General features: G+C 32.8%; 1 protein-coding gene and 1 long non-coding RNA gene across 13 annotated transcripts; both read right to left on the bottom strand.

The window, feature by feature from the left end:
• Positions 1-495: 495 nt before the first annotated feature.
• Positions 496-3,991, bottom strand: LOC136227313 (uncharacterized). Of its 11 annotated transcripts, XR_010687999.1 has the most exons (7): positions 3,776-3,991; positions 3,331-3,425; positions 3,057-3,141; positions 2,189-2,309; positions 2,033-2,100; positions 1,480-1,643; positions 497-809 (listed from the first exon to the last, which is right to left on the bottom strand). XR_010687999.1 is itself a non-coding variant. In XM_066015957.1 (6 exons), exons 3-6 carry the CDS (start codon positions 3,066-3,068, stop codon positions 759-761), a joined length of 345 nt encoding a protein of 114 aa, XP_065872029.1. In that variant the 5' UTR covers positions 3,069-3,141; positions 3,315-3,425; positions 3,776-3,991; the 3' UTR covers positions 496-758. The 11 variants fall into 11 exon arrangements, 5 of the variants coding, with proteins under 5 accessions (XP_065872029.1, XP_065872027.1, XP_065872028.1 ...); XM_066015957.1 differs by lacking the exon at positions 2,033-2,100 and having other exon boundaries at positions 496-809; positions 1,480-1,640; positions 3,315-3,425; XR_010687998.1 differs by lacking the exon at positions 2,033-2,100 and having other exon boundaries at positions 500-809; positions 1,480-1,640.
• Positions 3,992-11,072: 7,081 nt separating this feature from the next.
• LOC136227815 (uncharacterized) lies at positions 11,073-13,796 on the bottom strand. 2 transcript variants are annotated; one of them, XR_010688252.1, is made up of 8 exons: positions 13,586-13,796; positions 13,268-13,368; positions 12,780-12,992; positions 12,415-12,516; positions 12,170-12,336; positions 11,853-11,909; positions 11,576-11,750; positions 11,073-11,282 (listed from the first exon to the last, which is right to left on the bottom strand). It is a non-coding gene; the product is annotated as an uncharacterized lncRNA (long non-coding RNA). The 2 variants fall into 2 exon arrangements; XR_010688251.1 differs by lacking the exon at positions 12,170-12,336 and having other exon boundaries at positions 12,386-12,516.
• Positions 13,797-14,915: the final 1,119 nt, after the last annotated feature.

The raw sequence follows: 14,915 nt of genomic DNA on the forward strand, positions 1-14,915 counted from the left end.
CCAGTTAAAACAGAGAAGCACTACAAGAAAACAGCGAGTTAGCAACCGAATTTTCGGTTGCTAATTCGGTCGCTAATATCGTTTAGCAACCGGAATGTACCATTTAGCAACCGGAATGTACCATTTAGCAACCGAATAATTTCGGTCGCTAAGTAGCCTGTTGGTAAAATCACCAACCTGTTATTTTCGTTATCGGTTGCTCATTTAGCAACCGAATAGTCGGTTGCAAACATCGGTTGTAAATTCTGCGACCTGTTTTAGCAACCGAATCTGGTTGCTAACTGGCAAAGAAGCACCATGCACCACCTTCGTTTACCAACGAATTCCAACAGAATTTTCGTCGGTAAAGTTTTGGATACTTTCTCCCATCAAATTTCCATACGGACTGCACTAATATATTTCGTCTGTAATTAATGAAAAATTATTTTATTTTATTTTATAATTACAATCATAATTGCAAGTAAACTTCTTAATAAATTCAATTAATAGCATTCATGAAACTAGAACTTCTATTTCAAAAAAAAAAAAAAGAAACTAGAACTTCATGTTCTCAAGTGTTGTTCTTAGCTCAATAATTACAATACTAACACCTAAATTAGATGCACCAACAGAACATGAAGATGACAATGATCTTGAATTTTTAGGAGATCGGTCATGATAATACTCGGAAGCAGCTGAACCAGTCCAAAAAAATCCCCGTCCTTATTAAGCCATATAGCCTGGTAGAACGCTCTTCACTAATCAATGGACTCAACAATTTACTCAATAGTCTGTTCAATTTTAACTTCGGTAAGATGTTTATAAGTTTCCTACAATATACAGAACCAATTGAAATCAGAAGCATGTTGCATCTCAAATAATACAATATACAGAACCAATTGAAATCAGAAGCATGTTGCATCTCAAATAAAACAAGTTGGTATCAAGCATTTAGTTTGAAAATTAAATAGCACAAAGGCAAGAGGCAGAACATGTGTTAATTTACCATTTGCTGCAAAACAAAACAAGCAGAATGTTGCTGAAAAAATGTAGTTGAGAAATAGTCAAATAGTTATGTATCTAATTTCTTGACTGTGCATAAATAAAACAGAAACGACAGAAACGATCAACTGATAGCATAAAGTAAAACACCACCAATAGCCAACTAATAAAAGAAAATAAATACCAACAGCCAACTAGCAAAACACCAGCAGCCAACTAGCAGAGAGCATTTAGTGTGAATGATTGTATGCCATTTTTTATGCCAACAAACACCAGCAGCCAAGTAGCATGATGCATTTTATTTATGCCAGCAGCCAAGAATCAGAATCACAGTCACCTAAATATCAGGACAAAGATCAATTAACCCAATTATACACCCTAAAACATCTAAATAAGGCACAACTACGAGTTTAATATGTAACATTGGTCAAAATTCAGAAAATATAACAAAAATAATAGGATATTACCAGGAAAAAAATCAAAGGATAGAAAGGTTACCACTTGAGAAATTTTAATTGAATCTTTAGCCTCTAAAGCAGAAAATTCAACAGTGCAGTGACACCGACCAAAAGCCTCTTCATAACACCTTAACCGATTTGAATAGACCAGCCAATTGCTTTTTACTGGACTTTGCTTTTCTTCTTCCTGGACTCCTAAACCTTCTAAAAAACATAGAAAAAAACTGCCATGAGTAGTTGCCGGATTAAAGGGAACCACCATGAAAGAACACTGCAAGATAACAATCATGCCAAAAGTTCAAGGACCAAAATTTAACAATCAAATGTACCAGAATTAAGTAGATAACAAGGAAGCATAGCATATGAAATTATTTATTGTTTAATCTCCGAAAACATATGTTACAAGTTGAAGAAAGCATTGACGATTCATTTGAACAATCTTGGATTTTTTCCTCTATTCTTTTAAAAATACACGGAAGCAATAAATCTGAAAAAATCTGTATTTTAAGAGGTTGGTGCTAATGAAATCGGATTTAGATTCTCTCTAATTTGCAATGGTATTAATAATCCCAAAAGACTATGTAGAACCATACATTATCAAAATCCTGGAAATCCTTGCTAGAATATTTGTAATTTCATTTCAAGACAAACCGAACAACCCCTGTGCCAAGAAATCATCTTGAGCCTAAACATTTCACCTTCTTCATTCGAAATAAAGATTGAGTTTGCATAAAGTTTTCTAGTTTTACTTTTTACAAACCGACAGTCTGCGCCACCATTATTCAGGCAGGATCCAGTTTTGGGCTGCGTGAATTTATTAACGAGGTGCGGGATATCTTGTTGGAGAATTCCACAACCAGATTCATTTACCTGTAAGAAACAAACATGAAAGGCAGCCTATTTAAGGATGCAATTCGCTTTATCAAGTTAACAACATATATTTTGCAGAAAAGAAAATTCAATAACCATACTGCATCCATATAATGTACTTAGCAACATTATCATGATTGATATCATATAGATTCTTCAAGAATAGCAGCATGTGAAAGTGCAATTGCAGCCTAAAGGAATATTCAAAAGGGTTTCAGAATATATCATTTTCAAATGTAATTAGTCAAGTTTTCACAATATAATGGCATACATGTCTTGTACGTAGGTGAAGATATCATATTTTAAACTCAAGTTCAAATGACAACTTTATAAAAGGTTTCCTGAACATCTCTTAAAAAACACATTCCTCGATTGATATCATATTCTCAACACACTAACTATGAATCCTTTTAATCTATTAGTACCATCAGCAAATGTTAGTACCTCGATTTATATACCTCGATTTGAACATGTTAGACAAATGTTATTAACTGAACTCTTGCAACAAATCAATTTATCTCAACATACCATCTCCAAATCCAAAACAAGGAATCATGTTATCCTCATCGAATGCAGCTAGAGTTTTCCCAATAATCGATATGGCTTGTTCATATGGATTCAAAACATCTTCAATATCATGCAAACTCGTCTATGAAATGACTAAGCACATGTACATAGAACCAGATTAAAAAGATATTCCAAAATGTCCCATAAAAAGAACTTGAAACAAAAAAAGTGAAGTTCAACCTGTCCACTCATTACTCTTTGTGAAATCAGTACCAACAAGAAGATTTGAAGACTCTAAGCCAGCACGTGCAAAAGCCTCTGTCGCCTACAAAGAAGCAAATGGTTAAGATTACACAAAATAATTCCAAACTAATCATCAATATAATATTAATGAATGTGCAAGACCAATAAGCAAAGATAAAGATCTCTTTTAATAAAACACAAATTTGAACATATACTTGGTCTAAAGATTTGTAATTATCAGCAATTCTTATGTACCTTCTATCAAGCTTACTTTTATCACTTCTACAATCGTGGTGTGACTCAAATGAAGTTGAATTGGAAGGAGCAGAGGAAGTCGACCTCCAACTTGCCAATTATGTTTCTTCCCTGAGAGAAATTCAAATGGTTTAGAGAATGAAAAAGTACCAATGCAAGAGGAGACAAACTAAACTTCCTTCCTACCGGTACAAATCAACCATAAAGCATAACCTTCTCAGTACCAAAATATTTCAAAATTCAAAGTGTGCATAAATCAATTCCCTAAAACGAGAATATAAATAACCAGAATGTCAAACGCTAACATAAACAATTTCTGGGTCTGTAATTTAACTTGGAGAGGGAGATAGCATACCCTAATTTCTTGCAATTTCCTCTTTTTTCTCTCCTTATTCACAGCCACGAATTGAAAAACTAGAGTTAATTGAAGCAATAAAACCAAATTGGAGAAGCATATTTACCAAGAAACTCCAGCAACATAAAAAACTTTCCGCCTACTCCAAGATGCTTGGTTAGCGTTAATTGGCCGCAAAGAAAAGAGAAGGATTCGATCGAAGGTGTGAGAGGAGAGGGATTAGTTCGTAGATGACGAGAACATGGAAGAGAGGAGAGGGGGACTAGGTCGGAGAACATGGAAGAGAGGAGAGGAGAGGCGGCTTAGGTCGAGGTCGAAGAGAAGAAATTAGGTTTTTCCTTTTTTTTATGTCGTTTTATATTTTTGTTTTCTTTTTTTATTTTCTTTTTAATTTCATCTTTCTTTTGCTTTTTAATTTTTTCCTTTGCAACAGGCAATACAATCGCTAATAAAAATGCAGGTCGGTAATGTGGGGGCCAATATTTCCGAATCTATTTTGCAACAGGGAAAAACAATTAGCGACCGAACCAGTCGCAATTTAGCAACCGATTCTAATCCGGTTGCTAAATTCAGTTGCTAACTGGCTTTTTTCTTGTAGTGAAGGCCTCTCTATGCTATGAAAAATTCTCAAGACAATGCTCCTCCTGTCAGAGATTTTATCGGAGCTCTTAAGGAAACATTTTGTATTGACAGATTTACTTTCTAGTGAACTAGTTTTGATAATTGTTGTAGCCGTTAAATCAATTTGACAATTTTGGATTATATTGTATGAGAAATGGATATAGACTCCATTACATTGTATGAAAGTATGTTCTTAATCTTATGGATAAAAAGTTTAGTTGATTTGATTCATTAAAAATATTTTGTAATTATATATTTTATTATAAAAAGTATTGAAATATTGATATAAAATAAAAATATTTAAAAAAATGGTCCAAATGAGGTTTAAAAGTCTCTACCTGTAAAACCGTCGGTAAAATGTCTCAAAACCGTCATAAAAAATTCGAAATTGTCGCAAAACCGCCACAACCAAACCGTTCCTATATAGAAACTTTACCCCGACGCCTCATAAAAACCGTCGCTAGAGTAGCAACGCCTGTTGTAGCAGCGGTTCTGCGACGGTGTTTGAAACCGTCACTAAAGTCTATAGCGACAGAAAAAACCGTCGCTATAGAAGCTAAATTCCGTCGGTAAAGACTATTTTTTTGTAGTGCCAGTGTAATGAAAGATGAAAACTGGAACACGAGTCCATTGATTCTGCCAACGTTTTGATAGAATTCCAGTCTGTAAGGAAAGGATATGGTGAATTAGACAATCTGGCAAATCACTGATTCGATCTTTGATTATCTTCCTCCACCTTCACACTTTTGGTTCCCATTTTGTGACTCCGAAGACTTAACTATACATATACTGCTTTGGAAGAAGATGGAAAGAGGCCATATAATATTAATACGATGTATGTGTCTCTTTGAGACCCCTTGAAATTTGAAAATTCTTTGAGTTTAGGCATTAATTGTGCCTCTTCGAGCTCTGTGTAGTTCCTAATAATTATGCATTAGGTATTAATTGTATTACTATTTCTATGTTGTTTTATTTATGGCAGCATGCTACGTTTCTTCTTTCAAAAGGCTAACCATTCTTTTTTTTAATTAATCAATCAGGGACAAATCCTTTGTGATTATATAGCAAGTTAAAACGGTAAAACATTTGACACAAACGGCCCCAGAAGAATATTTTTGCAGTTTTGGAATAAAACACTAAAATTCGATATGTGTAATTTACTTGAATTCAAGCTATTAGCAATGGACTTAGCATTTGTTTCAAACTCCACCTTTTGGACATTCAAACTCATCCAGAGGAGACTAGTGCGAAGAGCAAGAACTTCAACATACTTAGGTTTAAGAACTTCAAACTCGACCTTTTGCACATTTGAACTCATCAAGAGGAGACTAATGCAATATTGAAAATTTCCAAATTCGTCACGAACCACTTCCGTAATGCCACGGACATTCGCTTCAAGAAGATAGCGCCATCAATACAATTCAATTGAGAAATCTTTTCCTTATTTACCTTTCCTATAAATTTCAATATTTATAGTTTTTTTTGGTAGACAAAGGAAAGACAAAAAAACAAAAAAAATTAACCCGGAATTAGCCTGGGAAAGCTAACCCCAACGCGATCATCAGAAAGCAAGGAAAGAAGGAAGTCCGGGGGCGACGAGAAAGTAGAAATATTTATAGTATTTTATTGACATCAATAGTATTAATTTTGGTGTAATTAAGTGTATGATCAGGTGGTAGAAAATAAATTGTTTAAAGTGGTGAGGGCGAAATATGGTGAAAATCCGAATTTGGTCATATCAGAAAATACTAGTAAACAATATTTATTTATTAAAACATATTTTAACTTTTACATATATTTTAGGGTAAATAATTATAGGGTCCCTGTGTTTTTACCTAATACATTAGTTAGTCCCTTTGTTTTTACAAATAATTATATAGTCTCTCAGTTTTTATTTTCGTCAACTCCTTAGTCCGTATGTTTGAGTCAATGGTCAAACTATACTAAAAAAAATTAAAATGTCAAAATTACCCTTTAATCTATGTTTTAATAATAAACATATTATATTTTTCCTATTTTATGTTTTTTCTCTTTTTTCTACATAATCATAATCTCTCCTATATTAAGTAATTAATTTAGAGTAAATAATTATAAGGTCCCTCTGTTTTTACCTAATACACTAGTCATTTTCTATGTTATTACAAATAATTATATAGTCCTTCAGTTTTCATTTTCGTCAACTCCTTAGTCCTTATGTTTGAGTCAATGGTCAAACTGTACTAAAAAAATTTAAAATGCCAAAATTACCCTTTAATCTATGTTTTAATAATAAATATATTATATTTTTCCTATTTTATGTTTTTTCTCTTTTTTCTACATAATCATAATCTCTCCTATATTAAGTTCTATATAATTATAGAACTTTAATTTAGTAACGTAAACTTTATTGATTAAAAAAGTAAATGAAAAATATTTCAAAAATTATTAAAATAGAAGTAAAACTATACAAAATTATAAAAAGTAATCTTTATTTATCTCTAATAAATTTTATGAATCAAAAAATAGAATCTGATTTTTTTAAGTCATCAAAAAGTTCATAATAATATTAATGTTAGTATTAAAATAATATTAAAAAATAAAAATTTAAGAGAATAAATAATATATATATTTTTTTTGATTAGTATACACAAGTATATATCATATTTCAAAAACATCATTAAAACTATTTAGATTAAATTTGACACTAAAAGATAAGTTTTTTATGTATATAACTAGAGAGAATTTTGTACTTTCATCTAAAAAACAAATGGAATGACTAAAGAGTTGATTAAAACAAAACTTAAGGACCTTATAATAATATGGACTTACTGTTGAGAAAAAAGGGACTAAAATTATAATTTTGTCAATGATCAAATTATAAATTAAGCACAAAGAAAAAGAAGATCTTCAACTTATTATTACTCTCTCAAAAATTCACAAACACATTACAAAAATAGACTCAATTTATAGAGTCACCAATTATTAATACATAATAAATCACACTACCCATAATTTGACTATCCATACATTTTGACTACCCATACTTTCTACCCATACATTTTTATTATCCATACTTTGCATAATATCATAATATAGCCTACAATTATTTATTCAAAGTGATGCATTCACATGATGCTTTTTTTTTTATGAATTAAAATTTAAGTTTAATATTTGAACATGCCCCCTTAAACTTAATTTTTCGTGACTCCCAATTGAGCTCTCAGTTGACTGAACACTTCGTTCTTTAACGCTTTCGTGAAGATATCTGCAATCTGATCATGTGTTTTCACGTACTTCAGTACCACCTCCTCTTGTTCAATGCATTCCCGAATAAAATGGTACCTTGTGTCAATGTGTTTACTCCGATCATGAAACACTGGATTTTTTGCTAATGTTAGTGCAAACTTGTTACTGATAAAAATCTCTATTGGATAATTTTGACTCATTTGAAAATCTTTTAGCAATTTCCTGAGCCAAATTGCATGACAGACACAAGAGGTTGCAACAACATATTCAGCTTCACAGGTTGACAACGTCACAATTGCCTGCTTCTTCGAACTCCATGTAAATGCAGTATCACCCAGAAAAAATACAAAACTAGTTGTACTTTTTCGATCATCCTTGTCACCGGCCTAATCACTATCACAGTATCCAACTAATTTGAAATCGTCAGTTTTTAAATAAAGTAATCTCAAATTAGTTGTACCATTCACGTAACGGATAATTCTTTTTGTTGCGTTCTAATGTGACACTGTTGGGGCTTCCATGTATCGACTTACTAAGCTGACTGCATAGAGAATATTCGGTCTCGTACATGTCAAATATCTGAGACTTCCAACCAAGCTTCGGAATAATGTCGGGTTGACTTTATCTCCCACTACAAAAAAATGGCTTTTACTAATGGGAAAAAGCGTTATTAAAAGACCAAATACCCTTAATAAAAGCTTTTAATAAGTGGAAAAGCCCCTTATGAACCCCTTGTTAAACGTTGCCTTGCTATTTGTTTTTAATAACGGAATTGAATCCCCTCATATTAAACTTACAATAATGGAAAATATACCGTTATTAAAAAATACTTATAATAATTAAATCTCTGCTTATTAAAACTAATTATAATAATATAAAAACACTTATTAAAACTAGTTTAGATAATTAAAAACTCCCTTATTACAAACTAATTATAATGATTAAAAACTCATTAAAATATAGTATTAATAATAAACAAATTTCTTATCAAAACACACTTATAACAATTAAAAAAATATCATATTAAATGAGAATTACAATAACAAATATTGCTCTTATTAAAATATTTATAATAACTAAAATTAACCATAAAAACCTACATATATATAATAAAGATTGAAAGATTCAATATTCAATACAATATTCAATAGTTATAATATAGATCCAAAATTTGTTTGTAACTTTCATCCCTCTGTCTTGAACCAAAAACTTGATCTCTAATTTTAATTTGTCGAAGAAGTTGCTCAGTCAAGTTGTAAAATGTTGTCGCATCAAGTAGCCTACAAAAAAAATAACAGCAAAATTCCATTATTAGTTCATCACATCAATAAAACTTACATTAATTATCCAATTTGGAAACACAACTGGAACCGAGAACTGGATACAGAACTGGTACCTTTCTGAAAACAAAACTGGCAGTTCTGGAAACAAGAACTGGTATAGAGAAGTGCCAGTTCTGTTTCCAGAATTGGATAGTTCTTATTTCAGACAGTTCTGCTTCCAGTTCTGTAAAACTGCTCAGCAACAGAAGAATAAAGATATGTTTTCAGCAAAAAAAATAAAAAACTGAATGAAAACTATAACTTGTATCAACAAGGTGCACATATAAACAGTGTTTTTTGAGCTATGACTCTAAAGCCACAATTTTCATCAACTAAAAAATATTCGGTAAAGCTATTGTTTTAGACATTAAGAACTCTTAGTAGCAGGTTAAAATTTTGTTTTATTTAACTATGAGAGCCTTTGGATCTCAGTGGCATTAGATTTTTGGGGACTTTAGATATAGGATAAGAAATAATTATACATGTGATCACAAATATGTTGTGGATTGACAAGTTAATCCACTACTGCATACATGTCAAATATAAGGAATAGATAATTAATCACTACAGCCTGGACATGTTTTCCACCATTTTGACTTGGCTAAAATTTGTTATAGAATCAATATATTATAGCAACTAATATGAAATGAGTGTAAACACATTACATTTTAAAAACAATTATCACTATGAAGACCAAGTTAAAAAAAAATTCAGACTTATCATTTCAGGAAAATTTGGTTAGCAAATTACTCAAAAACAGAACATGAATATCTCAGATTATGCATAAGAATGAATATCGAGCCTGCACAAGCTTCGTTTTGTTTGCTCCGTAGCAAAAAAATGAGCTCCGTACATAAACCAAATAAAAAAATGACCTGCAACCAGAGAAAATAGAAGAGTCGGTCGACGCAGCATTAGCACAGAATATCTATTTCCAGCAAAGCTAATGAAGAATCCAGGCAGAACTTCCTAAACTTTGGAGCTTCTGCTAAACGCTTGACAACAGAATCAAACCATGGCCTAGAGGATGCCTCCGTATCCTGAATATGACTGGAGAAAACAAGGATGGGGTTACCCCTTTTCCATTCCTACACACCCCTAATTAGTAATGCAAAGATGAGGACAACGCAGAATTGAACACATGTTATCTAATCAATTCTAACAAATAATAAGGTAGTAATATATTTGTTCCGGAACATTAATGAAATGATCGTGAAACCTCAGATAAGCAGATGATGCTCATATTACAACTATCACATAATAGTATCAAATATCTTTATTCAGAATTCCACGTCAGAGAAGAAAATACTAGAAAATGACAGATTTAGAATACAACCATTTTAGTTGTATTTTAGGTTCTATTGAGACTATCTATTCATTCCAACATGTTATTATACAGTGGTAGTCCCAATTCCGATATTTATGTGAATGGGTGAATAATAATTAAAAATCATGTTAGCCTCAAGTGCAAGCTCAAGAGAGTATTTATGACTTGGAGGATGGAGAGGGATTCGAACCCACAATATTCCTATCAATACTTCGGTGTCAGACTATTTCAACTGGTCAGACATCCATATTCGCACAAGCAATCACAATTGATAGTACAATCACTACAAGAAAATCAGCAGTTAGGGACTGAAAATTCAGTCGCAATTCAGTCCCTAAATGCTGTTACTGACCGAATTTCATGAGTTACTGACTGAATACGTTCGGTCAGTAACTAGCTGGTTGGTAAGGTATTAATGACTATTTTTCCTATTTCATCGTTAACTTGGTGACCAATATTAAGCGGTCGTAAACGTGCGTCGCTAAGTTACTGACTACATATTCAGTCGTAAACCCATAAAATATGGTCGCTAACTGTGTTTCAGAACTATTTCCAATCCTTGGGTTACCGACGGAATTTATAACGAAATAATCCGTCAGTAAACTGAACATTTTTTTCTTAATTAAATTTAATACTTTTCACAAAAATATAAAAATTAAATTTGGATTGAAGAGAGTTCCTTAAGTAAACAAAATAACTAAAATATAAATGCATAATACTAACTACTAGAATATTTAAATCTACAAAACATGTTAGAGAATTCTAGAATGCATAGTAGTAAGCATAGATAAACAACTCAATTCAATTGATCCACTGCATAGAAAAAGACATGTAACAATTGAAACCTTTCGTTCAATAATCTGCCAAATCTAGGACATGGCACAAAACTAGTCCAAACTCATCTGTCAAATTGGTATTACCTCATAATAACATTAAAAAGGATCTGAAACAAGTAAAATAACATATAAGACCCAATCATACATTGATGATCCTTTCATCAGATATTCTCTTATACCTGAAACAGAACAACTAACAATGAACTAACCCACAAAGGGACCCTTTGAAGAAGCCCAGCAACCTGAACCATAATTTGCTGCCAAACCCACATGCCCATTGACCTGATATAAAAAAAAAATACTACTACATTTCAAAAAGAAAAAAAATATATCTTATAGTTTGTCTATGACTAGTACGAGACTATCACTATTACTATAACTGCGATTAGCAATAATGCAATCAGACTATAAATTCAGACTTTTTATATCAGAGGCTATTGCAAGTGCTGAAATGGACGCGTAATATCAACATAAATTTTAAAGTGAGAACAAAAAATATATACAAAGACAATCAAACTGATTAAAAAAAAACGGATGGCATTTTGTAGATATCAAACTAGAGAATTGCAACATACCTTTACAGCATGTTTAAAATTCAACCAAAAGACATTAGGGCCATATAGAAGTCATGCTCAGCAGCATCTGATAGAATATGTTGTGTTGATATATCAGTGTCTCCTTTTATTTCGATAGAAACAATCTGTTTCTCTTATTCTTCTATAAAGCAGGGTTTCCCAATAATCTGTGGACCTGCAAATTAATACGAATTTTAGGACCAAAGAGAAGAAAGTGCTGAGAATTGGTGAACATCTAAACAATTGAAGGGGGGAAATCTAGTAGAACAATTATTACCTAAACATGCAATTAGTCCAGGTCTCCATCATGTCCCCAATATTAACCATGAAGGACCTGCAAGTTTCAAGTTCCAGATATAAGAATGCCTTGAATCATATAGCAAGACTCTTACCCAATTGCAAACATTGACCTAACCAAACTGAGCTAGGGAAAACAAATGCCAAAAAGGAAAGGTATTTACCCTTAACCAAACCACCCACATTTTAAGCATGCACAATTAAAATTCATTTTACCACATGCCATATGTTTCAGTTTCAAGTTTTATAAATAGCAGAAGTCTAATTTATTGTATACATCAATGATATTCAGCTTACCTTGCAACTGCAACTCCAGATGCTCTTTATCCAAAATATGTTTACGCATTCGGTTCTAAACTAACTGGATTATTTTCAGGAATTGCAAGTTGAACACCTTCAATTACAAGCTAGTGAACTACAATTGACATACTAAGAGGAGATTTTGGTAAAGGTTCCTCAATCACCTACAAACATCAAATGCAAGAGCAAATCAAAAAAATTAATATCACTCACAATTTAACACAGCTCCCGCATTTTCTTACATCTTTAAACTCGATATTTTTATCGTCATTGTTATAAAGATCCTTATGCCTTGCCGCTCTCTTGAACCGCAGAGGATCTCCCAAGGCGAAACACTACACTGGCTGCAACAAGAAAGGAAAATAAATAAATAAATAATCCACAAAGCAGCCCCCCACCCCACCCAACCAAAATTCAAATAAATTCCAAGACCTCAATCTCAGTGGTGCAGTGGTGCAGATAGGGAAGATGTCATATTGTCATGGACACACATGATTTGCAAGAAGCATTAAATGTCTATCAGATGGGAGAAAGAAAAACAAGCTGAAATCACTCAGACATTCAAAATCACAGTCTAAAAGAGTTTAATAAGGTAAACAAAACTTACAGTGATGATATTAAGATGCCTTAACCCAAAAAGCAGAGCGGCCTGTGAAGTGACTGATTTTCAAGCATAGAAGCCAAGTCCTCATCTTCTTCGGGCTGGCTGAAGACCTTAACTACATCTCTTTGCTTATATACTCCACTAATGTAAATTTGTTACCAATAAACAATTGAGACATATTTGCACTCCATTCTCTATCTCCCTCTTCTTTCATTGCTGACATAAACAAATGAGACCAATAAACAAATGATACCAAATACTTTGACCAAGACAATGCTCTCCTACATTGTCCAAGAGAGAGCTTCTCCGTGGTTTGCCATTGATGGCGTATTGCTTAAACCAGTGAAGGTTCTTCATGGGTTTCAACCAACTCTAACAAAATCATCAAACATTTTGATGTCTCTCACCTCTAAAACCCAATAAAAGCTACACTTGAAAGTTATACAAGGAGGGAAAAAATGAAAAAATTGTACCGATTGAAACTTTTTTACCTCTAGTATAGAGCAGATCTGGAGATTGATTCCAGAAAGATGCTTCAAGTGCTACTTGAGAAGTCTTTCCGAATCATACTCTCTACTCTTCTATCGGGCCACTTGAATTCAATTCAAGATATGTAACAACCAATATCATAGAAAGGACTAAAAAATGACCAAAAATTAAAGAAGAAGAGAGAAAGCAAATATCAGAAACGAAAAAGGCCCAAATAATAAGAATATACTACTTAATCTGCAAACTGTGAACCCTAAATGTTAACCAAACACTAAATGTTAACCAGATCTAAAACTCAAAATAAGAAGAGAGAATAATACCTTGCTCGAAGTGACAGAGTCAAAGTATATTGGTGTAGATGCTTCGCGAATCGCGATCTGTCGAGGAAGTCGGTCATTTCTTCTTGCTGGCCACCGACCCCTTAAGCCTCACCCGTTCTTTGATCACCAAGATGCAACCTGAAAACCTAACTGATCTCTTGTCCTGCTCTCCGTCATTTCAGCAGGCAGTCTCCGGCGGCTGCAGCTGCAACCTCCACAAGCCATAAGCAAGCTTACTCTCTCTAGAGAAATAGGGTTAGATAGATGAAGAGTCAAAGGAGTAGGAATAAAAGAGGGGATCGGGGTTTTAATTTTTTAATGGTTAAAATTAATAGTAAATAGTTTGTAGTTTTCTTTTTTATTTTTAATTAAATATATTTAGGGACTCAATTTGTTGTCTTTAGTGATTGACTTTAGTAGGTAGAGTGGGTATTAAAATTGGGCCCGTGTGTTTTTAGGATTACTGACCAATAATATGGTTAACTACCAACTTTAGTCTTAAGTTAAAGACTAATTTTCATTTAGTCTTTAAAATCAGTCATTAACTACTGATTTTTTTGTAGTGAATGATTTTTTTAAATGATTTCAGCTCAAATAATATGTGAACTGTCTAGACTTATAACATAAACAAGAAGAGAAAAGAGTAGGTGAATTCTAAGAAACAATGTAGTTCTGTCCTAGAATGACATGTAATTCAAATGTACAGTTCTCCCTTTTCTTCACTCCAAAATCTTCTCTAATGAGCTCAAAGGCTGTATATGAACCAGTTAACATTCATGGTGGCAGAATCACAATTTGCCTTAAATAGTACTTAAACCGATTGATGCAGAGTTAAACAGTAAGTGAAATCATTTTAAGAGACAAAAACATTCAGCTTCGGATAAGAATATTATCAAGTTGAAGATAACAGAACTTACAATGAATTGGGCTTGATTATCTTAAACCAGTCATTATCGTAATTTAAATAGCAAGTTCCTTGTGTTTAAATGTAATAACTCATAGTAGTAGTTGCAAAGGCATTTGCCTCTTCAACTGGCAGGTAAAAACACTGATAAGAAACTCTTCTGGTGCCAACCCAAATAATTTCTGGAACGTTGAGTTCTCATGAGGTGAGTGTAGAAACTACAAAATAAAGAAACCCGCAAAATAAAGACCTCATCATTCCATTGGGGGATTGCTAGTTTGGAGCTTAACAGAGCTTGTTCTTGTTTTACCATTACAAGTGAACACTATATAGGGTTCTGAAAGCCCCGTTGAGCCCAAGGATGCTAAATCGGTCCCCTAAATTAATGCTACAGGGAGAGTCCATCCACTGCCTTGGGTATTCATG

Source organism: Euphorbia lathyris, chromosome 4 (assembly GCF_963576675.1).
Source record: "Euphorbia lathyris chromosome 4, ddEupLath1.1, whole genome shotgun sequence".
NCBI lineage: Eukaryota > Viridiplantae > Streptophyta > Magnoliopsida > Malpighiales > Euphorbiaceae > Euphorbia > Euphorbia lathyris.